This window comes from Podarcis pityusensis, assembly GCF_964106645.2.
Source record: "Podarcis pityusensis genome assembly, chromosome: 2".
Lineage (NCBI taxonomy): Eukaryota > Metazoa > Chordata > Lepidosauria > Squamata > Lacertidae > Podarcis > Podarcis pityusensis.
This window is the reverse complement of record NC_138029.1, coordinates 111999007-112024854: the sequence shown is the minus strand read 5'-3', so window position 1 is coordinate 112024854 and position 25848 is coordinate 111999007. Positions and strand designations below refer to the sequence as shown.

Here is a 25848-nt window from a genome sequence, read left to right as displayed (position 1 = left end):
TTTCAAAATACTATAGAGCAGGAATGGGGAACATTTGGCCCCTGGGGTTTCTGAACTATAATTCACACCATCCCTAGCTGCCAATCATATTAGCAGGGGGCTGCTGGGAGTTGTAGCTGAGCAACATCTGGAGGGCAAAAGGTTCTCCACATCTGCCAAAGTGTATGCCATCTAATGCCCATGCTTGGGTTTGCCAAGAAAGAATGAAATAATACCTGCTGGCAGTGCCAGCTTCCACTTCTGGGGTCCTGGGCAAGACCACAACTTTCCTCACACAGCTGCCAATGGTCCGCCCCCTGGCCACCCCCACTGCTGCTCAGGGGAAAAAGGATGTTTTGGACTACAACTCCCATCAGCCCCAGGCAACACATGCTGGCTAGGGCTGGTGGGATTTGTAGTCCAAAACACCCGAAAGGCACCATTCCAGCAAAGGCTAATATGGGGTGTGTTTTAAAAACAGCAAGTGTAGCTTCCTCAGAGCTGCCTCAAAAGAAGCTACCAGTTCCCTCATATTGTTGTTCTAAAGCCCATCCAAAAATATTACCCTCCATTAAAACTGTAGTGGTGCCACTAGTGGAATTAAGGGGGATGGGGGAGAGAGAAGGGGTGGGTGGTGAGAGAATAATAATAATAAAATCAGAGCACTGTCAGTACTATAGTTCAATTACAGGCCATCACTCGCAGCCAAGCAGATAACCGCATCAAGACCATCTATGTATAAAAGGTTGGGGTTGGGGTATCAGTCCCTGGGCCCAATAGATTGCAAAATTTTCTTCCACACATCAAAATCCAGCGAGGCCTCAAATTTCTCAAGGGCTACAGCCGCTGACATCACAATGCCACCAGAATTATCTTCCGTGCCACTGTTCTCGCTTTCATCGCTGTCACATTCTTCCTCGAGTCCAGCCTCTTCTTCTTCGCCACTGTCTCCTTCGTCCTCGCTCACCGCAGTTCTGAGGGAGGAGAACACAGCTGTGTATACCAGATTGCCAGAGAGGGCTTTCCCCATGGATCACACCCCGCTTGCCACTAAGCGCCTTGGGCTGCCTACTGGGAAGTGTTAACTGAAATATACTCAGAGTCGCAAATGTCCCCTCACAGTATCTGCTTTATATACATTATTTACACAATGGGCTGCACATGATTGGCTAATTCCGGAATTCTACTGTAAGCCAATCAGGTTGTGGATTCACTTCTATCTGGAGCAGGATTGGGTGGTTCCTGCCAACCAATCATACTGCTGCATTGTTCTAGGACCAATCAGACTGCTGCATTCTGAATCCTATTGTTCTAGGACCAAACAGACTGCTGCATTTTGGATCCTATTGTTCTAGGACCAAACAGACTGCTGCAGTTTGGATCCTATTCAACTCAGTACATAACATTAACAGAGAAATCTGAGGGCTCCCTTGGGCAAAAAAACAAGGACACCAGCCAGGAATACCAGAGCAAAACAGGAGCCAGTAGGCGTGGTCTTTATTGAAGACTGTCACGACAGGACTCCCACCTGCCACAAGGTGGAACAAGATGGAAGCCCGGAACAAAAGAGAACCCAAACTTTTATTAGCTGCTAATCCCTATGTTACACTCCCCCAAACTACATCACTCATACATCACGGTTACATCATGAAAGGGGAGGTCTGGTGGCAGTAATCTGAACATCCTGGACCCTGCCCCATGGTTCTCCTGGCCCTCCACCAAACACCCATCAAGTGTAACAAAAAAAGATATTTACATTTCCCTGTTTCCCAGCCAAGTTAATCACACCCTTTTGTCTTCATCTGGGTTTGTTATTTCTGGAATGGCTACCTGTCTGGCACTCAGGTATCAGGATGCCAGGAATTATTACTCAGGCAGAGGGGCTGCTGAGTAGCTGAGCTCACATATCTATATGAATTTCTGAAGTTTCCCAAGTGAGCCAGTACATAGATACATTTATCAGTGATACATTTGGTATCGTGCAGCAAAGGCCCTTTGAATAGATAGGAAGAAACTGCGATGAAGTGTTTTGCGGGGACAAATCACAAAAGTCAGAAAAGTGATTGTGCTGTTTTTGGTAGTGGACTGCATGTGCATGATATCTGCTGGAGGCGCACCCCCCCCCAACCTATACATAAATTCCTGCAACAGTAAGGTAAAGGTAAAGGGACCCCTGACCATTAGGTCCAGTCCTGGCCGACTCTGGGGTTGCGGCGCTCATCTCACTTTATAGGCCGAGGTAGCCGGCGTACAGCTTCCCGGTCATGTGGCCAGCATGACTAAGCCACTTCTGGCGAACCAGAGCAGCACATGGAAACGCCGTTTACCTTCCCACCGGAGCGATACCTATTTATCTACTTGCACTTTGACGTGCTTTCAAACTGCTAGGTTGGCAGGAGCAGGGACTGAGCAACAGGAGCTCACCCCGTGGGGATTTGAACCGCTGACCTTCTGATCGGCAAGTCCTAGGCTCTGTGGTTTAACCCACAGCGCCACCCGCGTCAGGAAGGGTCAAAACATTGCAGGCCTTTCAGTAAGAAGCCAAAGTAGCCCCCAAATGACATCAGCTTGAGTATTTTGCTCACGGAGGCACACCTTGCCCGATTGTTTTGTTTCCCTGACTTTATATAGTTTGGCGGGTTGCCTAAACAAACCATGGTTAAGGAAGGGTCAATTGGCCTCCTTGCTGGTGGCGATGCTGCCCGGCTGGCACAAACCCACAACAGGGCCTTCTTAGTAGTGGTCCCATGCTTACTAAAAGCCCTCCCTGGTAAGGTGGAATCATAGAATTGTGGAGCTAGAAGGGACCCTGACAAGATGGCCATCCCGCCTCTGCTTAAAAACCTCCAAGGAAGGAGAGTCCACAATCTCCCGAGGGAGACTGTTCCACTGTTGAACAGCTCTGTTACAGGTCTGTCCCCCTCATTATTATTTTTTGGGGGGCAGATTTCTTCTACCCTGAGAATATTTGGGGGGAAGGCCACAATAAAGGGGCAAGGAAGGGTGTGATAAAGATCTAATAGGAATTAAATCATCACATTATTCATTTAGTATGATAAAACACATGTTACCTGCTCTCTCAAAAAATGGAGGGAGTGGAAATTATGAAGAGTTTCAACTTTTGATAAAGAAGGGCAATTTGCACCATAGCTGGTGCTTTTCAGACAAAAAGTATTAATGGGACATTGCTGGGGGTGGGGTAGGAATCCAAAGGCACAATCTAGTCAAGGAGAAAATGCACAAAAAATGTTGACACATTATTTTCTAGGAAACCTGGCGTTTTATCATACATCTGTCCAGAGCAGCGATGGGGAAAAGAACCTTTTCGGCTGGAGGGCCAAATCTTTGTCTTCCCACAAACCCTGCAGGCCAAATCTAACGGAAAGGTGAGACCACCCACCTGTCAACCATCGGAAGTCAGGTAATTAACCATGTGATTAGCAGGTGAGTAGTCCTGCTCACCTGTCAAACTTGGTCCTCAGGATTAACTCCTTGCACTTCAGAGAACGAGCAGCGAGTTCAAATCCTGCTTAACAGCCATAGGATCTAGCCTTGTCTCTTGCTGCCCCTTGCTGGATGTCACGTTCAATTGCTGCTGCCGTGAGCGATGGAGGGAAGACCTGCTCTCTGCTGCAAGGCCCATTTCCACCTGGCCTAGGGGGCAGGGCCCACACCCACCCTGAATAGCTAAAAGAGGCTCCTGGGAGGCTACTAGGACATTGCTGGAACAACTCTTGGGTTGGGGCAACTGGCTAAAATATTTTAAACGGGTCTAATTTTGATTCCTCCATTTCATTTTTGTTGGGTTGGTGTTGGTTACAATGTTTAGTTGGAGTTGGCGGTTACTTAAATTTGGGTATTAACTGTAAACTGTTTCTTATTATTGCTATTACTGGTTTTTTTTATTGATTTATCGGTTTGGTATAAGATATATTGTTTTCTAATGGCTTGACGTTTTGTTGGGCTTTATATGTTGTAGGCAGCCCAAGTGTTGCTGGGGAGACCCAGCCAGATGGGCGGGGTATATAAATTAACAAATATTATATATACTATTCTTTGATGTCAGGTGTGGGGCAGGCGGACGTGGTTTGTGAGGGGCCGAATGGGAAGGCTGGTGGTCTAAATCTGGCTTCTTTGGGTAATGGACTAAAGGGGTTCAAACCAAGGGTCTCGTGGGAAGAGATATTTTCTGAAGACGTTATGGCACAGGGGTGAAATATGAATTCATGAACTTACTCGTACATCAGTTGCTTGAAGCCCTGCATGAAAGAGAACAATTGAGATGTAGTCAATGAGCTCTTCCTCTCTTCACTGCCCCCTCAAAACATGGAAGTATTAACAGCGCTCCCCTCACAACATCAGAGCTCACGGATGCAAGTCCAGCCAGGCCCAATCAAAGTCAATTTCTCCACATTCCTAAAGATACTTCTACTGTTTTTCTGTATTTGATTACATACATATGCTTTCGGGTCCTGAAGTGTTCACCGCTCCAGTACTTAATATGTTGAGTGGTATAAATATTTGCACAAACAAAATAAGCAAGACTATAGTAATAATTAGGATTCTTTATCAAGTGCCTACAAAGAAACACCCAAGGGGCAACTATACACAAAAGAAAAATATAAGCAAGTGTAAAATGATACAGGCATAAACAAAGTCTTGTGATTGCCTGTAAGAAAGCTTATTGCTCATACATAGTAAATGAGAAGACCGGTATCCTCAAACACTGTTGGACTACAACTCCCATCATCCTTAGTCATTGGCTAGGCTGCCCGAGGCAGATGGAACTGGCCTTGTTACAGGTGCCACGTATTAAGAAATCAGTGATGGAGGCGCCTTCATTGTACAGTGGTACCTCAGGTTACATACGCTTCAGGTTACAGACGCTTCAGGTTACAGCTCCGCTAACCCAGAAATAGTACCTCAGGTTAAGAACTTTGCTCCAGGATGAAAACAGAAATCGTGACAGCGGGAGGCCCCATTAGCTAAAGTGGTGCTTCAGGTTAAGAACAGTTTCAGTTTCAGGGAGAAGAGTTGGTGGAAGAAGATTGGAAGAAATTTAAAGACTATCTACAGAAATATTGTAAAATTAATGAATGATAGAATGATGTTGGATAGCAATTAAGCGGTTTCCAGCTGTAATGCTCTAAGAAAATATGAAAAAAGGGTTATAAATGGGTTAAAATCTAATGGTAAGGATTTGCTGAACCAATAAATTGAAGTGGAATACAAAAAAGGGAGGTATGAGGAGGTCCGGGAAATAAGCTAAAGGAAAATAAGTAATAGAAAATGTGTGTGTTTTTAACTGTTTTTATTTTGTATTTTTATCTTTTCTTTTTCATTTTCATTTTTACTGCAATATTTCAAAAAATCTTAATAAATATTCTATTAAAAAAAAAAAGAACAGTTTCAGGTTAAGAACGGACCTCCGGAATGAATTAAGTACTTAACCTGAGGTACCACTGTACTCCTTTTGGCGCCAAATAAAAAGATTTTTGTTTATGCAGGCCTACCCAGATACGTGTGGCATTGACATGTAACTGAATCTGTTTTTGGTTTTTTAAAGCTTACTGTTCATTTTAATCATTGTTCTATGTCTTAAATGTTGTATCCAAATGTTGTGTTGAGGCCCAAAAGTTGGGAAAGGCTGGGTTACAGTATTCCCCCCCCCCCCGAGATAAACCGTGGGTCAGATTGATAACTCAGTTGGTTAGAGCGTGGTGCTGATAATGCCAAGGTTGCAGGTTCGATCCCCGTATGGGACACCTGCATATTCCTGCATTGCAGGGGGTTGGACTAGATCATGGGAAGGCAAACTAAGGCCCGGGGGCTGGATCCGGCCCAATCGCCTTCTAAATCCTGCCCGTGGACAGTCTGGGAATCAGCATGTTTTTACATGAGTAGAATGTGTCCTTTTATTTAAAATGCATCTCTGGGTATTTGTAGGGCATAGGAATTCGTTCACCCCCCCCCAGCCCCCCACAAAGTCTGAGGGACAGTGGACAAGTTTTGCTGACCCCTGGACTAGATGATCCTCACAGTCCCTTCCAACTCTACAATTCTATATATTGTGCACATATAAAGAAAGGCAACCTTAGAGCAGAGCTTTCCAAACTGTGTGTCACGACACGTTAGTGTGTCAGTTGCAATGTGTAGGTGTGTGGCTCGAATGCTCCCCATACTCCTCCCAGGGCTGGAAAGGGGTTAGTTTAACCTCCAATTTGCCAGTAAAACTGAATTACTTTGTCACATGTAAAAAAAGTGTGTCACCAACATGAAAAGTTTGGAAAGCCCAGCCTTAGGGCTTGATAACAACCGAATATGTGAATTAAGAGCAGGGGTCAGCAAACTTTTTCAGCAGGGGGCCAGTCCACTGTCCCTCAGACCTTGGGGGAGCGGACTATTTTGGTGTGTGTGTGTGTGTGTGTGTGTGTGTGTGAATTCCTATGCCCCACAAATAATCCAGAGATGCATTTTAAATAAAAGCACACATTCTACTCATGGAAAAACACACTGATTCCCGGACTGTCCGCGGGTCGGATTTAGAAGGCGATTGGGCCGCATCCAGCCCCCGGGCCTTACTTTGCCTACCCATGGTTAAGAGTGATGAGAAAAGCAAATTGGCAGCCATATTAAATCAGATCTAGTCTAGCCGTATTGCTTAAAGCTAGCTATCATTATCTGGCCAAACTACTGTATTCACTCGAATCTAATGCTCACCTTTTTTGGGCCCAACTACGTTGTGAAAATTAAGGTGTGCATTAGATTCGATGGAGCATTTACATTTGCCATAAAATGCTTTTTTTGTTTTGTTTCAAGGTTTTGAAAATTGAGGTGTGCATTAGATTTGATGGTGCGTTAGACTCGAGTAAATACGGTATGTTCCCCTCACCCACTTTCCCCATGTCAGCTCATGCCCAAAGAATCCACTTAACCTACTTGTGGAACCCCATGGATTCCATGCTCTTCCCTGGCTCTGAAAATCTCATCCAGTCTTTTAAGGTAAACCATTCATAAAAACCTGCTCTTACCTTCAGGAAGGCCACATGGTCTGTGGTTTCTAATGCTGATTTAATCCTGGCAATCATCTTTGTATACGAAGATGCTTCGTCTTTCAGATGTCTTACGGCATTCTTCATATCCTTCAGGTTCTTCTTGCTTATCTTCTGGACTCTGTTCTTATACATTTCTTCCTTCTCATGCAAGATCTGGTGGAAAGCCTCAAACTCTCTGGAAATGTGGCTCAAGGTGTCTTTAGTGCAATTCTGCAAGTGGTAGAAAAACCGAAGAAGCAAGGAGAGATTTTTTTTAATCTTAAAGAGAAAAACAACAACAGCCGAGAAGCAAATACCTTCCGATTTACGAAATCCGTTTTTAAAATGTACAATGGAAATCGTTGAATATATTCAGCTTCTAAATTGCAGCTGCTACACGCTTTATTATTGCAACTGAGGATCAGGCTCACTCAAGCACAGATGGGGCAACTGAGGGTGGTAGTTGTTACAACGCCATATACGGATCCGCAGGGGTGATTCAGATAGCCATTTGGAACGTGGCACTCCCTCAAAAATTATGGGCCTAATTGAAAGATATGTGTTTGCTGGTCCTGAATGGGGTAACTGTGTCCCTGAAAGACCAGGTGCACAGCCTGAGAGTCATTCTGGACTCACAAGTTTTTCATGGAGGAAGCAGCTGTTGAGGTGGTTTAGCCAAGACTGAAGCTCTTTCCTTTTTGCTTGATTTTAGTCAGACCTGCAAACAGAAGACCCACCAGCCAGAAGCAGACTGCTAGCCACGTATTGTTGTCTTCTAGAGTCTCAAGAAACCAACACTTTTCAGACTATTGCTAACTTATACCTCATGATATCATGAGGTATACTGTAAATAGGGAATCATAACAAATGCTATTTAAATACAGGGCTGGTTTTGTATTTCAGTTATCTAATATAGTGGTACCTCAGGCTACATACGCTTCAGGTTACATACGCCTCAGGTTACAGACTCCGCTAACCCAGAAATAGTGCTTCAGGTTAAGAACTTTGCTTCAGGATGAGAACAGAAATTGTGCTCCGGCGGCGTGGCGGCAGCTGCAGGAGGCCCCATTAGCTAAAGTGGTGCTTCAGGTTAAGAACAGTTTCAGGTTAAGAACGGACCTCCGGAACAAATTAAGTACTTAACCCGAGGTACCACTGTATTGCTAACTTATTCGCCTGGTGCACTTATACCTCATGATATCATGAGGTATACTGTAAATAGAGAATGATAACAAATGCTATTTAAATACAGGGCTGGTTTTGTATTTCAGTTATCTAATAGATGTATTTGGGTATCTCTAAAGATATTGTAAGCAAATGTTTCACGATTATTCCCCAGTTGAAAGAGCAGGTTTTTTGGTCTATGTTTGGATACAATTGGATGCCAATTTTGAATCAAGATGGTGGACTGGTCCTTTCAAGACTGCAGTAACTTTACCCACCAATTTCAAAGCTGCACCAATTTTTGTTTGTTTGGTTCTTAGCATTCCTGAGCAATGCTCAGACAGCTAGTTTATTATATTTTTATCCTACCTTTCCAGCAACAAATTCAGGATGGCCAATATCATTCTCCACCATTCCTCTACTTTCACATATTTTAACCTTAGGCCAAGAGATAGAAACTGGCATAAGGAATTCAACCTTGAACCTATCTTGGAGTAGACCTTTGAACTGGCCTACCCATCTTGCCCCATTCCTACAACTGAAATCTTTTACTTACTCCAAGTACAGGTTTGTGTGATGTGTATCATTTACCTCCATCTCTGACATTTCTTCTAGCTGTAAAGATTCGGCGTCACCAGCGGTCTTTAGGAAATTCTCCTGTTCTCTAAGAAATGTTTCCAATTCCCACTGTGTAGCAGAGAAAGCCAGAGACATTGAGCATAAAACATGTCTATTTTTCGTTTATCAAAACAGGAGAGGCAACACTTGTTACACATATTGAAAATATACACTAAATCATATAACCATTAAAATCACCAGGATCCTTGCCATGGGGGGTTGAGGGCCATGGTGGGGGTGGGTGGGTGGGGCGAGAGAAAGGGTAGCTATAGGAAACTCTAGAAATACGTTTGTGATATGGTGTTAATGTGTACTTATTTGTGTGTGTGTGTGTGTGTGTGTGTGTGCATGTACACACACACATTTTTATATTGTAAATTGCTTTAAGATCTCTTAAAATACCAAGTGGTATATAAATGAAAATAGTAATATAATACAGGCTAAAAAGGTATATTACAGGGCTAAAAATGAGTATGACAAGACTGTATATTGTATCCTTGCTTATTTAACTTATATGCAGAACTCATCAAGCGGAAGGCTGGGCTGAATGAATCCCAAGCCGGAATTAAGATTGCCGGAAGAAATATCAACCACCTCAGATATGCAGATGACACAACCTTGATGGCAGAAAGTGAGGAGGAATTAAAGAACCTTTTAATGAGGGTGAAAGAAGAGAGCACAAAATATGGTTTGAAGCTCAACATCAAAAAAACGAAGATCATGGCCACTGGGCCCATCACCTCCTGGCAAATAGAAGGGGAAGAAATGGAGGCAGTGAGAGATTTTCCTTTCTTGGACTCCATGATCACTGCAGATGGTGACAGCAGTCATGAAATTAAAAGACGCCTGCTTCTTGGGAGAAAAGCAATGACATACCTAGACAGCATCTTAAAAAGCAGAGACATCACCTTGCCGAGAAAGGTCCGTATAGTTAAAGCTATGGTTTTCCCAGTAGTGATGTATGGAAGTAAGAGCTGGACCATAAAGAAGGCTGATCGCTGAAGAATTGAGGCTTTTGAATTATGGTGCTGGAGGAGACTCTTGAGAGTCCCATGGACTGAAAGAAGAGCAAACCTCTCCATTCTTAAGGAAATCAGCCCTGAGTGCTCACTGGAAGGACAGATCCTGAATCTGAGGCTCCAATACTGTGGCCACCTCATGAGAGGAGAAGACTCCTTGGAAAAGACCCTGATGTTGGGAAAGATGGAGGGCACAAGGAGAAGGGGATGACAGAGGACGAGATGATTGGACAGTGTTCTCGAAGCTACCAGCATGAGTTTGACCAAACTGCGGGAGGCAGTGGAAGACAGGAGTGCCTGGCGTGCTCTGGTCCATGGGGTCACGAAGAGTCGGACACGACTAAACGACTAAACGAAAAGGTAAAGGACCCCTGACAGTTAAGTCCAGTCGCAGATGACTCTGGGGTTGCGGCACTCATCTTGCTTTACAGTCTGAGGGAGCCGGCATTGTCCGCAGACAGTTTTTCCCCGGGTCATGTGGCCAGCATGACTAAGCCGCTTCTGGTGAAACCAGAGCAGCACACGGAAATGCCATTTACCTTCCCGCTGGAGCCGTAACTATTTATCTACTTGCACTTTTTGGCATGCTTTTGAACTGCTAGGTTGGCCAGAAATATAGGGCTAGAAGAGTATAATGGAGGGGTAAATTAGTTTAACAGGAGTGTTGGACTATGGGGAAAAGAAGTGAGAGATGTTACAGCAGGGGTTGCTAGTCCATCTGGGACACTGGGCAAACCTGGAATTTTGAGAAAGTTATGCAGGTCGGGGGCTAGTCACAAATAGGTGCTGTGCTGTGTGTGACATAATGGATGCCACATTTAAAAGAGCATAAACATATACACAAAAACCAGTTTTTAAATTCACCTTGTTGATGGACAGGTGGGAAACAAAATTAAATAAAAATAACATATCCTATTGCATTTTCCCACACCCCAGTATTAGCCTCTGACCAGATGGTTTTACCATCAGCCAACCTTCCCCTCTCCTATTTTTTAACTTCTTGTCCTGATATAAGAGAGGTATGCAGAACCGGAAAGTTTGCACAAGGTTTTTGTGACGTTTTCCTTGGTGTTGCAAAATCCCCCTTGGGGCAATGCCTTCATTTTAAAAATGGAAAACGTAATGCTGGTGGTCAACAAAAGAGGTTTAAAGACTATAGCAAGGCAAATCTTAAAAAATGTAGGATAAACACTGACACCTGGAAAACACTGGCCTGCGAGCGCTCCAGTTGGAGAACAGCCTTTACCAAAGGTGTCATGGGCTTTGAAGACACTCAAACTCAGGACACAAGGGAGAAACATGCTAGGAGGAAGGCACGCTTGGCAATTCCACACCGTGATCAACTTCCACCCGGAAACCTTTGTTCCCATTGTGGAAGGACGTGCGGTACCAGAATTGGCCTCCACAGTCATTGTTAAGACCGTGTTCATGGAAGACAATCTTACTCGGCTACAAGTGATCTCCAAGGAAGCAGCAGCAACCTGGGAAGTAATCCCTATTGAACCCAAGAGAAGCCGACTTCTGTGAGGGGGTGGAGAAGGCACGCACGGGATTGGACCGCACGTCTGAACCCGCCCCGCGTGTCACCACTGCTACAGCCGCTTCCCGGGCTCCGAGCAGAGAAAGAAGCCTTGCCTTCGGCTACCTGCGCGTATTCGACGGCAAAATACGCAGAGGCCTTGCAACTGACCTGCGCGTCCTCCACAGCATTTTCGATCGGCAAGAACTCGTGGCCCCGGTGGCGTGGCAGATCCCGGCAGATCACGCAGATGGGGACGCGATGCTGCCGACAGAAGAGCTCCAGCGGCTCCTTGTGCTCCTCGCAGAAGTCGCGGGCGGCTGCCGGCAGCGGCTCGCCGTCGAGCTCCAGACGGTTGGCTTTCTGGGCCACGTTGGACGCCAGCTCCTGCGGCCCGAAGGGGCGGCGGCACTCCGGGCAGCTCCCCGCGCCCTGACCGACGGGGACGCAGCTGTTGATGCACAACAGGCAGACGTTGTGGCCGCAGCCCAGCAGGTTGGGCTCCTGCAAGACGGAGTGGCAGATCGGGCACAGCAGGTCCTCAGCCATGTTGGACGCCATGGCCCCCGGGAGCAGCTGCGAGCGCCCCTCGCCCTTTCAAACGGGAAGAAGAGGTGCGCCCACCCGCGCAGCGCCTTGCTTCGAAGCGCTTCTGCCCGCCCGACGCCGGCTCAGTGGATCCGCAGTCTTTCGAGTCTTCTTTCTCCGGAAAGAGGTGCGGGGAGCGCAAAAACGCAAAGGGAACTGGAGTAGCCAAGAGCGCGCACGACCAGCTGAAGCAGAGGCTCCTTGCGCTCTTAATTAATAGCCCCTTCCACAAGCCCAGCAGGTGAAGCGTATGAAATTCCTTCTTCGAGGGAACTTTTAAAGGCGCAGGAGCCCTGTCTCCGTTTGCATTTGGCAACATTCCATTGCTCCGACCAGCGAGCCGGCTGTCCATTTCGTAGAGATCATTTTTCTCAAATAAGGCAAGGTCACCAAGGCTAAAGTATTTTTCGTATATTGTATATTTTCATATATTAGCCCTTTCCCCAACAATTTTGGGGGCCTTTTCGTTTTTCTTTTCTTTTTCTCTTTCCCTTTGCATCACTTTATTTCTTTTTAACTGAAATCTCTTAAATAAACTATTAATACCCTCCCTAAACCCAAATAAAAAAACCTAAAGCTAAAATAACAAGGGAAAGGAGCGAGACTAAACGCTAACACATTGTGGCTCATTGCCCAACCCTATGCATTGAAGATATCCGGCTTAATGTCAGAATAGGCTTGTAAGCAGTTTGCAAAACATCTATTTTTAATGTTAAGGCTGCTGTCCTAACCGCTCTTCTTCCAGAGTCAATCCTATGGACTTCAGTAGGGCTTACCTCAGAGTAAAGGTGAGCCTTCCTTAGCCTGGGGGCCTCCCACTGCACTGCTGGCAGGGGCTGATGGGAACTGTAGTCCGAAACATCTGATAGGCATCAGATTCTGGAACACTGCCTTAGAACATTCAGTTTCATTTTAGCTGTGTGGACACTCACGAACCTGTGATTAAGAGTCTCGTGACTGAGCTGTCCCAAGAGTCATTCAAGATAAGACATCTATCTGTTGGGGGAGACTGGTGCTCTGGATATTCCTGCATTTAGCATCGTAGTTCATTAACGGTCTCCTAACAACCCTTAGCATCCTTAACAAACTACAGCTCCCCAGGTTCCTGTTGGTGGGGGACGGGGACGGGGGACGGACGTTTTCACTTGCACATTTTCCCATATTGATTATAGTATCAATAACGTCCACCACAGATGTTTGAAGCACTCTTGGCAGTTATGAACCCCCCTCAAAGAATCCACAGCGGCCGTGTGCTTACTTGCTTGCCCTCTCGCTCTGGGCCTAGGTGCCCAGTGTTGCTGAGGGTGGAAGGGAGAAGGCTGTTGGGATTCCTGCTCTGTGTTTGCAGTCATGAGATTGTTGTCTATCACATGATGGTGTATGTTTTCATTCCACAGTGTGGGAAATGATGGAGACAGGATGCTTATGTTACTGTGTTCCGTGAAGTGGGACTGTTGTCCTTTGTTCTCTCTCTCTTTTCTGTCTGATGAGAAAGAGGAAGGAGCTAAGTCAGAATGCTCCGAGTGTATTATATGTAAATAGACGCAGATTAGCCAAAATGCTGAGCTACTGAGTTCTGTTACGCAAACTGCGAATACTCTGTGGATCCTTGAGTGTGCTGATGCTTCTTGGTATCAATCGCTGTGATGTGCGGGCTGAAGAAAGCTTTTGAAGCTCCCAATCGACCAGGAGGGAGAGAACATGCCAGTTGGGCATGTGTCTCTGCCAGGGTCCTACACGAGAGTAGGACACAAGCTGAGTGGGTGAACACAAGTAGGGAAGCTGCACAGCCAGGGCTAGGAGGCCTTGGCAGGCAGCCAACATTGCCAATCCTCAACCCTGGCTTGAGAGGTCGTAAGAACCTAAGGAGGAACACTGCTGGTTCAATGGCCAATGGTCTGTCTAGCTTAGCGTTCTGTTCTCACAGTGGCCAGCCAGATGGAGAAGCCTCCACTCTGCCCACTTGGGTTTCCATCATTTCAGCACCTGTCGGACTAAAGATGTCGTATAATAAAATGCCTGTGCAATCTACTCTATATTGAATCAATCACATGAGCGGTCGGTGTTCAGATAGGGGAGCATCATTCCCGCATTAGAAACCAGGTTATGGATGCATCACTCGTAGAGCATTTTGTGACACACCAGCAGAGAGACATGGACCTTCTTTACATGGTTCTTTGGGTAAATCAGAAACAACAAGGGATGAGGAGAGATTATGTAAGATTGCCACACCAACAAGAAACTAAAATAATTTTCTTATTCAAATCCCGGTATCCTGGGGGTTTGAACACGGAATTAGACTTTAATTGTTTCATTTAATTGTTCTGATTATATGGCTACTGCTATCATTCACTGCATTAATTGTTGGATTCTGTATCTTTAAATTTTCTGAATTTGTACATGACTCAGCACTCTCAGCATGGCCTATTTAATGCCTCTAAGAGTCGGCCCCCAGTATCAGCTTTCTACGCTTCTTAGTGAGTGCTGATCTCATGCTATTTGATGTACCTGTTAGAACCATTCTATGTTTTTTGATCATCCATTGAAAGGCTTGTTTGCCTCTTTCAATACCAAATGGACCATATTATCTAATTTTGTCTAATTTTGTTCATGCAACAGTGATAGACTTTTAATTTCTGTGTGTTTCCATTACATATTCTCTGTTTAAGAATTGCTACGCTTGGAGCTTCTATTATTGCATGATTGCAGGATCGGGACTACTGAAAGGCTTGTTTGCCTATATGATATTGACTGACTACCTTCTCTAAGAGGCCCATCAGAAACTCTGTTGGTTTAACTACATGTTGTGCAGTGCTCCTTTTTTCTAGAAAAAGAGGTGCCGCAACTCACCACTATAAACAGTTTACAGCAGCAGTAACAGCAGGGTTACATGTGTGTGTGTTAGGCCCTGGTTTGGGGATCGGAACTGGTTTGTGAACTTTAAACAACAGGCCTGTGGTGTGTGCGCCAAGGTGTAAAGCCCCGAGAAACAGCCTGTGGTCTTCTTTTTCTGTTTGCAAGGGAATATATGGACATATAACGAGACCAAGAATGAGAGTTCAAAAGTTTTATTTTCTGGTACAGTGGGTAAAGAGAGATACCAAAGGAAGATGAAAGACTGTTTATGTACGCAACAACAGCGGCAAGAATTTTCCCAGCCCCAAAATGGAAACAACAAGTACTGCCAACAAAAGAAGAGTGGCAGATGATGGACTTTGTGGAATTGGCGAAGCTGACAGGAAGAATCCGAAACCAGCAAGATCAAGTATTCCAAAAGGACAGGAGTAAATTTATATGATATCTGAAAAATTACTGTAAGCAATTAACATCACTAGCAGGGTTGTCTGAAGACTCGTAGTGAAGAATTTTTCCCCCTTTTTATTTTAACATAAATTTCAGTGACTTTTGTAATGAGCTAATCAGAACTGGGAAATGTATAAAATGCAGTGATATAAAGGTTTACTTTGAAAGCTGTGAGCTGGGAGGGAAGGAAGTCTATAGGCTCAAAAGAGCCAGAGAGGTAAAGTGGATAGCAATGATGTGATTATATATTATTAAATGGAAGACTAATAAAAATTATATTTAAAAACCACACAAAGGTCTTTCCCCCTCTAAATACACATCTGGGACAACCTCTCCCTTATACTGCCCTATGCAGTATGGTACAGCTCCCTCCCTCTGAGTATAATGCGTAAAGGCAGAGTGAGAAAACGTACACTCTGTACAGTGTGAAAATGCAGAGTGAGATCAGTTCCCTTCCTGGGGTTCGATACCTTGCAACAGTTTCCCCCAAGCTTCAAAATCCAATGCCACTTTGAATTTCTTGAGAGATGGAAACACCGGCACCACATTTTTCTCATCTTCTCTAGAATGTTCCTCCTTCTCTTCACTACTGTCACTACTTTCACCCTGTTCTTCATCAGCTTTCTGATCTTTCTCTTCAGCTGCATTCTTGTCATCTTTGTTTTCCTCCTCCTCTATTGAGTCTTTGGCTCTGAGAAAACAAGAAGCGCCTGTTTAGTGGGAAAGGATGATCTGCCCCACCGCCCCCCGCCCAAAAAATGAGGCCAGGCTGATCTGTGGCAAGTCCTACAACTGGTTGGAGAAGCCACTAACTTTCAAAGAGAAACCACATTTTTCAACTAAGCCAGAGCAACCTGGATGATCAACGTTTGTGGCTTGACAGGTGTTCCATCAGAATAAATTTGAAAGGAGGCTTTCGGCCAGGTGGAAGGTACTTGACATTATGTTAGAGCTATGTTAAGTGCTGCATGGAGCCGCCATTTTAATTTCATGCCCACCCGATTGTGGAAAAGCAATGATTCTGCACTATAGAATATGTAGATGGGAGAGTAATGTGAATGCAGGAAAATTGTCTTTTTAAAAAACTGAGCTGCGTTCAGTTGGGGATGAGGACTAAGGGGCCAAACCAGAGGTGGGAAACCTCAGCCCTGGAGGTCATTTTGCATTTATTGCTGCCCTGTCTGATTTTGCCTCTGGCTCTGCCTGTCACTGGGATGTGGCCACAGACGGTTGCCCCAAAATGAATGTGGCTCTTGGGCTGAAAAAGCCACACCCCCACACCTGCCACCAGGTGAAACCAAAGACACAAGGAATGTCAAAGAAGGGAACCACAGAGGTGCCACGCAAGAATGAATTCCAGACACTTACTGCTGCATCAGCTCCTGGAAGTCCTACATGAAAGATAAACAAGTTTAGTGTCTTGATTTACAGCGTCTTCACAATCAATTAGAAACAATGACTAGAAAGGGCTTCCTCTCGCTTCAGATGTCATCTGGGAGCAGCTGTTCGATCAGACTGCCTCAGCAGGAGCCATTGGAAGATTTGCTGGAAGCCCAGCTCCACCCGGAACCTCCTGCCCCGGAACTGTGCCAGCTGGTCATTATAGGAACAACCATTCGGAAATAGGCACCTCCGTTTTGCTTTTCATTCTCCTCTCCTCTTCCCTCCCTGTCCCTTTTTCCTTGTGTGCCGTGGTTTTCGTTTATAGATTACAAGCCTGTGGGTAGGGACTGTCTTGTTTTGGCTATATGTAAACTGCTCTGGGAGCCTTCTTGGCTGAAGAGCTGGGTACAAGTGCTCTAAAGAAAATAAATAAGAAATAAATGTGGCAGCCAGGTCACCACCACCACCACCATAAAATATGGCTATTGTTATAATTTCCTCAAATAACATCTAACTGGCAAAAAAAGCATAAACTGAAAATGGTTAAAAAGAGACCCTGGTTTTTGCAAGGAACTCCTCACGGTTTGGCAAGAAGTGATCCAGGGTTTGGTGACATCCTGTTTGGGTTTCTGTAGTCAAGTGCCTCATACGTGGACATGCCCTTAAAGGTGGTCTGGAAACAACTGGAATGTGCGGACAAGCATGTCTGCTGCGTTCGGATGGTATAAGCACCTCATTCTCTTACCTTCTCTGGCTTCCATTCGGTTTCTGGACTCAGTTCAAAGGGTTGATTTTTGACCTTCATGATCTGGGACTCCTGTACTTATATCTAATCTCAGTGTGTGGGCCTCATCGACCCTCCAAGAGGTTTCCGTCTGCCTCCCCACCCCCCGCTTTGCTCTCAAGGAGCCAAACAATTTTGGCACTAGCAAACAGATAGGCACAAGGAAGAATTCAACATTGCGCTAAGGTGACAGTTCCATCAGCGCAAGCATTTTAGCGTGACAGATGAACGATCTGCCCTCCCCTTCTCCCATGTGCTATTCCGGGGTTCCCCCTGACCACCCAAGTCATTTTTAGAGGGCGCATGGGAGAAAGCCCTCTTGCACCAGCAAGAGTCCTTATCTGAGCTTCCAGGTAAAGGTAAAGGGACCCCTGACCATTAGGTCCAGTTGCGGATGACTCTGGGGTAGCGGTGCTCCTCTCACTTTACTGGCCGAGGGAGCTGGCGTAAAGCTTCTGGGTCATGTTGCCAGCATGACTAAGCTGCTTCTGGCAAACCAGAGCAGCGCACGGAAACGCCGTTTACCTTCCTGCTGGAGCGGTACCTATTTATCTACTTGCACTTTGATGTGCTTTTGAACTGCTAGGTTGGCAGGAGCAGGGACCGAGCAACGGGAGCTCACCCCATTGTGGGGATTCGAACCACCAGCCTTCTGATCGGCAAGTCCTAGGCTCTGTGGTTTAACCCACAGCGCCACCCGTGTCCCGGGCTTCCAGGAGTGGGACTCATTCATTGAATCCCACCCACAGTGCTGTTATGGATGGAGCCCAACACCCGAGTTGGAAGAGTTGTTAAGAGTCTCCTATGCCTCTCACAAAGCAGTTTAACAATCAACCTCTCTTCCCAATGAATTCTGGGAACTGCAGCCATATTAAACCAGATCTAGTCTAGCTATATTGAATCGGATATTGTTATTTGGCCAAGAACTTTCAGTCCTACATCACCACACACATCCACTGGACCGCATGGTGTTTTGCAGGTATGCCTCTGATCGGAGCTGGTCTCACCTTCAGAAAGGCCACGTGGTCTGTACTTTCTAATGCTGCTTTAACCTTGTTAATAATCTCAGTCAGGGAAGAAACCTCGTTTTTCAGGCTCAAAAAGGCATCTTGCATTTCCACCCAGTTCTTCTTCCTTTTCCCCTGGACAGTCCTCATAATAGCCGCCTCCTTCTCATCCAAGATCTGGTGAAGGGATTCAAATCCTGTGGAAATGTGATTTATGATATCTTCGGTACAACTCTGCAAGTGGTGGGGAGAAAAACACACACACACAAAGGAATTAATTTCATTTTTAGTTTTAGCGAGAAACAAAGCAGATACGCATTCATAGAATCATAGAATCATAGAGTTGGAAGAGACCACAAGGGCCATCGAGTCCAACCCCCTGCCAAGCAGGAAACACCATCAGAGCACTCCTGACATATGGTTGTCAAGCCTCTGCTTAAAGACCTCCAAAGAAGGAGACTCCACCACACTCCTTGGCAGCAAATTCAAGGCAACAAAAATCAAACATAACGAAAGGGTGATTTGTCCCATCAAGAAGATTTTGAATTAGAAAAGTTCCTATGGAAAGTAATAATAATGATGATGATGATAATAATTAATTTATACCCCGCCCATCTGGCGGTATTACTCAGGAGAACTTGTGCCTGGATATTATGAAACATAAAAATGGAAATTTAACCTTCATAGCCTGAGATCAGGGCACCTTGTGATTATCAGGGACAGGGCCTTTTCAGTGGTGGTGCCCTGGCTTTGACACACTTCCCCACAAAAGTTTGCCTGGTCCTGGCACCTAGAGTCCAGTGTCTTTCCAGTGCCAGATGAAGACCTTTTTTAAAATTTCCCAGGCCAAGCTTATGCTGATCTGCTTCACCTGCACTCTTTCGATACATTTTCAGGTTGTCTTCACAGATTTCAGGTTTGTTTGTTTTTGGCTTATTTCCGAACACAATTCAAAGTGTTGGTGCTGACCTTTAAGGCCCCAAATGGCCTCGGCCCAGTATACCTGAAGGAGTGTCTCCACCCCCATCATCCAGCCCGGACACAGAGGTCCAGCATTGAGGGCCTTCTGGTGGTTCCCACACTGCAAGAAGTGAAGCTACATGGAACCAGTCAGAGGGCCTTCTCGGTGGTGGCCATGCCATCAGATGTCAAATAAATAAACAACTATCTGACTTTTAGAAGACATCTGAAGGCAGCCCTGTTTAGGGAAGTTTTTAATGTTTGATCTTTTATCGTGTTTTTAATACTCTGGTCTGAGCCACCCAGAGTGGGCGGGGTATAAACAAACAAACAAACAAACAAACAAACAAACAATTGTAATGCATTAGTTGTTCTATTGTGCTTTCTATACTTTATTGTAGGCAACAGTGAATTTCAAGGGCGGGGTATAAACAAGGACATTAATGCATGCTCTTTAAACCACAAAAAGTGTGGGGAAGCGGAGTTCCACAATCCCTTACTGCTTTTCCTTTACCTTTAGCTCTCCAATTGCCTCCTTCTGGTGTATTTTCTCCTCTTTGGCCTCCTTTAGACGCTCCTTCAGAGGCTTTAGGTATGGCTTCAGCTCCATCTGTGCAGCAGAGAAATCAACAGAGGTTAAGAAGGAAGGAAGGCTTCAGAAGCATGGAGGAATATGTGGACAGGTGGAACTGCTGCTTAGCTCCGCCAGGTGGGGCCAAGGCTAGGACCACCTTAGCACAACAGGGGTGCTGCGTATGGCATGATGGAGACCAGGGAGAATGAAGATATACCGTATTTTTCGCTCTATAAGACGCACCAGACCATAAGACGCACCTAGTTTTTGGAGGAGGAAAACAAGAAAAAAAATATTCTGAATCTCAGAAGCCAGAACAACAAGAGGGATCGCTGTGCAGCAAAAGCGGCGATCCCTCTTGCTGTTCTGGCTTCTGGGATAGCTGCGCAGCCTGCACTCGCTCCATAAGACGCACAGACATTTCCCCTTACTTTTTAGGAGGGAAAAAGTGAGTCTTATAGAGCAAAAAATATGATAATCAGTGCTTTTCCCCCCTTGAAAAATGTTTAGGGATACTCTCATTTTGACTCAAGAAAATCATAATTTTATAGTTCAAATCAGGGGAAATTAACTAAAGCAAATGGACAAAAGTACAAAGATTCACAAACTGTTTAGAGGTATGCGTACCCCTGCGTCCCCCCCAGGAAAAAAAGCGCTGGATATAAAGTTTTATAAGGACAAACAAGAAACAATATGTACAAAACAAAGGAACACAAATCTAAAATAAATATCACAGGGCACAGAACTTCACTTGCAGAAATATAAATTATTAAATGTATTAATATGAATGGAAGTTAAAAACGTTGTAGCTGTTGCATTGTTGCAGGTTTTTCCCCAGTCAATGAGGCAGACACGGGTTCTTTGAGAAAAGTCTTGTTTTATTAAGCTGCGCAGCTGGCTTCAGCGAGATAACTCTCAAAGGCTGGGCCCTGAACTCAGATTGGAGCTGCTTTTGATACCATGTCACAAACAAACCTCCATGACACCAGAGCATGTGCAGAGTGTGATCACACAATTTTGCAAGCAAGCAGACGACAGTCTCCCTTCCCTTTCTGCTGACTTCTGCAATTTCTGATGAGGCAAGAAGGCGTTGTCTTGTGGCTTCAGCCTGCAGATGTTCAGACTGCTTTTTGGTGTCAAGGACTGCTGAGGCAAGCAGATTTTCTTCAGTCCTCAGTTCCTAATTCCTGCACTATTCTGCTAACTTGAGTTAGACCAACCCTGGTGACTCACCCACCATGAGTTGGGGTGGCTCTTACAATATCTTCTGCTCTTCTTAGAGCAGTAAAGGTAAAGGACCCCTGACCATTAGGTCCAGTCATGGCCAAATCTGGGGTTGCGGCGCTCATCTCTCTTTATTGGCCGAGGGAGCCGGCGTACAGCTTCCGGGTCATGTGGCCAGCATGACTAAGCCGCTTCTGGTGAACCAGAGCACCACACGGAAATGCCGTTTACCTTCCCACTGGAGCGGTACCTATTTATCTACTTGCACTTTGACATGCTTTCGAACTGCTAGGTGGGCAGGAGCAGGGACCGAGCAACGGGAGCTCACCCTGTGGCGGGGATTTGAACCGCCGACCTTCTGATCAGCAAGTCCTAGGCTCTGTGGTTTAACCCACAGCACCACCCACGTCCCTCTTCTTAGAGCAGGGTTACTTAATTCTTCCCTCAGTATAAAGGATTATGATTAAGACTGAAATGAAGCAGAATTACAGTGGACGCTCAGGTTGCGAACGTGATCCGTGTGGGATGCATGTTTGCAACGTGCAGCGGCGCTTCTGCGCACGCGCGGGTTGCAATCCAGCGCTTCTGGGCATGCGCAAAGCGCGATTTAACCCTCCTGCGCATGCACGACTGCCGAAACCGGAAGTAACCTGTTCCAGTACGAAAAAATGCAACCTGAAGCGTCTGTAACCCGTGCTATGACTGTAAATGAAACTATCATTCCTTGAAATCTAGCGGGGGGGGGGGGTTCCATGTAAAATGTGTAATTGGCTTTTTAATTGATTGATATTTTAATTGTAATTTGGTATTGATAAAATGTGGCTTATATTGGATTTTTATAATAAAAATTATTTTATACGTACTTTTTATATGTACTTTTATATGTACCTTTTTTATATATAAAAAAAGGACTACCCTAACACGATCCAGTTAAGCAGCAGTGAAGCTGTCGCAGCTCTGAAGCAGCGCAAAAACTACGTTTTCAAAGCCTGTTAGAATCCTTAGCAGACCTGCGCGGTTGTGAATTCCTGGTCTGATTTTTCTGAGCCAACATCCCTTGCAAATCACTTTGCCTGCCTGGGCTGAACGAGGTCAAACCGAGCCTGTGGTTTTGTAAGGCTGTCCTCACATTATGATCACCCACCGCTCCCCGCAGCCCACCCAACCCCAAAGCAGAAATCTTGCCACTGACCTGCGCGCATTTCACAGCATCTTTGGTCGGCAGGAACTCGTGGCCCCGATGCGCGGGCTGATCCCGGCAGATCACGCAGATGGGGACGCGATCCTGGCGACAGAAGAGCTTGAGCGGCTCCTCGTGCTCCTCGCAGGAGCCCGCTGAGCTGGCCTTCGCCTGGGGCTCCTCGTCCAGCTGCAGCTTGCGCGCTTTTTCCGCGAGGTTGTCCAGAACCCTGTGGCGCCTGACCTCCCGCAGTCTGAAAGGGCAGCGGCACTCCGGGCAAATCCCTCTGCCCCAGCCATCGCCGGCGCAGCTCTTCAGGCAACCCAGGCAGAAGTTGTGGCCGCAATCCAGTACGTGGGGATCGCGGAAGAGGGAGAGGCAGACGGAGCACACCAGATCGTCCACCAGGCTGGAAGCCATGATCCCCGGTCGTAAGGCACTTTTGCGCAAGGCGCCGCTTGAGGATGAAGGGGCAGAGCGATTCTGCTTTCAGGTTCACTTCTGCATTGCTGGAAAGGGCGGAGCCGTCAAAGAAATCAGATTCACGGGGGTCATCATTTTCTCGCTGCTCACAGTTGTGCCTCATTCAGCTGCAGTCTCCACACCCAGTTCCCTTGCACGTTCCTTTTGGAGATTCATGTCTCCAAAAAGGTCTCCTGTCCGTAGAGAACTGGAACCCATTATTGGCATTAGAAAACAACACCTAGCCCCCTTCATAGTTCAGAGACACTTGGATCCTCTAGGTATTTCGAAGCACAGGTGAAGAAGAAGAGTTTGGATTTGATAGCCCGCTTTATCACTACCCGAAGGAGGAAATAACATGCGGTTGTTTGAGCCCAATCCATCTTTCCAATGGACCAATATAACTCTTCTTGCTGATCTAACATTTCGACCTTTCCTATTCAAAGAATCTCTGGCCTTTTTATCCTTTGTGCTATGTCAATCCTGCAAACGTTTTTAGATTTTTACAGTATTCTTTAATATAGTCTATAAAGTTACGCCATTCTCTATTAAATTTGTTATCCTCTCGGTGCCTGGTCTTCCAATGAAGGACAATAATTTGGATAAATGCAATTAGACGCAGTTAAAAAAGGAAGATAAATTTTGGAAGCCAAAGGAGGGGTGGTGGGAAGTCTGGGGGTTCAGGGAACCACATAAAGGTACTATGGTTTAATGTAAACCTCCCTCCCTCTCTCTCTCTCTCTCTCTGTGTGTGTGTGTGTGTAAAAAAATGTTTTTTTCTTTTTGAAACTTGGGGGGGGGGGGAATCTTAAGGCAATATCCAGAGCCCAGTTACCACCTCCTCTGCCCCCCAGTGGTTTCCTGATGTAAATCCCTCACACTGGGATTGAAAACAAATCTTCTATTTTTATTTTTTAATTAAATAAAATTATTCCGATGTTTATTTTTTAAAAATTTTAATTACATTTAGACATACAACAGGTAACAGTTGCATAAAACGAGGTGAAGCAAAAAAACAAGTATACGCTCAGATAAACGTTTCTGAATATGTTAACAAAGTTGTGCCTATATATCATAATCACTACAGAAATGTTTATTTTTATTTATTCAGTTGATCTACAATGACACATGTAAAGTAACATGAATTGTGGATCCTATGATTATACACTAGATAGATTACAGTAGAAGGTGAGGAATAAAATTTAAAAATGGAACCCATGAAGGGAAGGAAGGAGGTCTGAAGGTTCGAAAGAACCCTTAAATTTTATTTTATTTTTGAAAATGTTATGTTTGTTGTGTACAACTTTTATGTAAAACTAATAAAAATATATATGAAAAAAGGGAAAGACTTTGGAGGGATGACTTCTGGGTTCACAAAACACAGTGTTCCCTTCCCCCAGGGCAAAAGTGCTACCTATAACAGGAAAAAACAAACACATAACAGTGGTACCTCGGGTTACTTCAGGATGAGAACAGAAATCGCGCGGCAGCAGTGGGAGGCCCCATTAGCTAAAGTGGTACCTCAGGTTAAGAACAGTTTCAGGTTAAGAACGGACCTCCGGAACAAATTAAGTTCTTAATCTGAGATACCACTGTAATTTTGAAGGCTAATACCTCACCTTCCCATCTAATAATTCCCAAGGTGGCTTACGAGTTCTACAAAGAACTCAGAAGCTCACATTAAAACCAAAACAAAAAAACACCACAAACCCAAGCCAGCAGCCCGGAGTCCTATAATGTCTGACGTTTGGTGTGTTCTCTTATATTCTATTGGAAGCCAGAGTGGCTGGGGCAGCCCAGTCAGTTGGTACAATTAATAAATTATTATTATTATTATTATTAATCTCAGTGTTGTGGGTTCAAGACCCACTTTGGGGAAAGATTCCTACACTGCGGCACAAAGCAGGCAGCTTTTACCATCAGCCAACCTTCCCCTCTGCCATTTTTTTAACTTCTTGTCCTGATATAAGAGAGGTATGCAGAACCGGAAAGTTTGCACAAGGTTTTTGTGACGTTTTCCTTGGTGTTGCAAAATCCCCCTTGGGGCAATGCCTTCATTTTAAAAATGGAAAACGTAATGCTGGTGGGTCAACAAAAGAGGTTTAAAGACTATAGCAAGGCAAATCTTAAAAAATGTAGGATAAACACTGACACCTGGAAAACACTGGCCTGCGAGCGCTCCAGTTGGAGAACAGCCTTTACCAAAGGTGTCATGGGCTTTGAAGACACTCAAACTCAGGACACAAGGGAGAAACATGCTAGGAGGAAGGCACGCTTGGCAATTCCACACCGTGATCAACTCCCACCAGGAAACCAAGGTCCCCACTGTGGAAGGACGTGTGGATCCAGAATTGGCCTCCACAGTCATTGTTAAGACCGTGTTCATGGAGGACAATCTTACTCGGCTACAAGTGATCTCCAAGGAAGCAGCAGCAACCTGGGAAGTAATCCCTATTTAACTCAAGCGAAGTCAACTTCTGTGAGGGGGTGGAGAAGGCACGCACGGGATTGGACCGCACGTCTGAACCCGCCCCACGTGTCACCACTGCTACAGCCCTTCCCGGGCTCCGAGCAGAGAAAGAAGCCTTGGCGTCGACTACCTGCGCGTATTCGACGGCAAAATACGCAGAAGCCTTGCCACTGACCTGCGCGTATTTCACAGCATTTTTGATCGGCAGGAACTCGTGGTCCCGGTGGCGTGGCAGATCCCGGCAGATCACGCAGATGGGGACGCGATGCTGCTGACAGAAGAGCTCCAGCGGCTCCTCGTGCTTCTTGCAGAAGTCGCGGGCGGCTGCCGGCAGCGGCTCGCCGTCGAGCTCCAGACGGTGGGCTTTCTGGGCCACGTTGGACGCCAGCTCCTGCGGCCCGAAGGGGCGGCGGCACTCCGGGCAGCTCCCCGCGCCCTGCCCGATGGGGACGCAGCTTTTGATGCGCAACAGGCAGACGTTGTGGCCGCAGCCCAGCAGGTGGGGCTCTTGCAAGGCGGAGAGGCAGATCGGGCACAGCAGGTCCTCAGCCAGGTTGGACGCCATGGTCCCCGGGAAAGG

At 45.7% G+C, this 25848-nt stretch overlaps 2 protein-coding genes across 2 annotated transcripts; both read right to left on the bottom strand.

Annotated features, from left to right (window-relative positions):
• Positions 1 to 739: 739 nt before the first annotated feature.
• LOC308469993 (nuclear factor 7, brain-like) lies at positions 740 to 25848 on the bottom strand (the record flags this gene model as incomplete). The annotated part of the gene is made up of 5 exons (XM_080993181.1): positions 25444 to 25848; positions 8769 to 8864; positions 7011 to 7244; positions 4216 to 4238; positions 740 to 953 (listed from the first exon to the last, which is right to left on the bottom strand). Exons 1-5 carry the CDS (start codon positions 25831 to 25833, stop codon positions 740 to 742), a joined length of 957 nt encoding a protein of 318 aa, XP_080849307.1. The 5' UTR covers positions 25834 to 25848.
• Positions 14974 to 23504, bottom strand: LOC308469977 (zinc-binding protein A33-like). The gene is made up of 5 exons (XM_080993143.1): positions 22349 to 23504; positions 19873 to 19968; positions 18399 to 18632; positions 16593 to 16615; positions 14974 to 15915 (listed from the first exon to the last, which is right to left on the bottom strand). Exons 1-5 carry the CDS (start codon positions 22754 to 22756, stop codon positions 15669 to 15671), a joined length of 1008 nt encoding a protein of 335 aa, XP_080849269.1. The 5' UTR covers positions 22757 to 23504; the 3' UTR covers positions 14974 to 15668.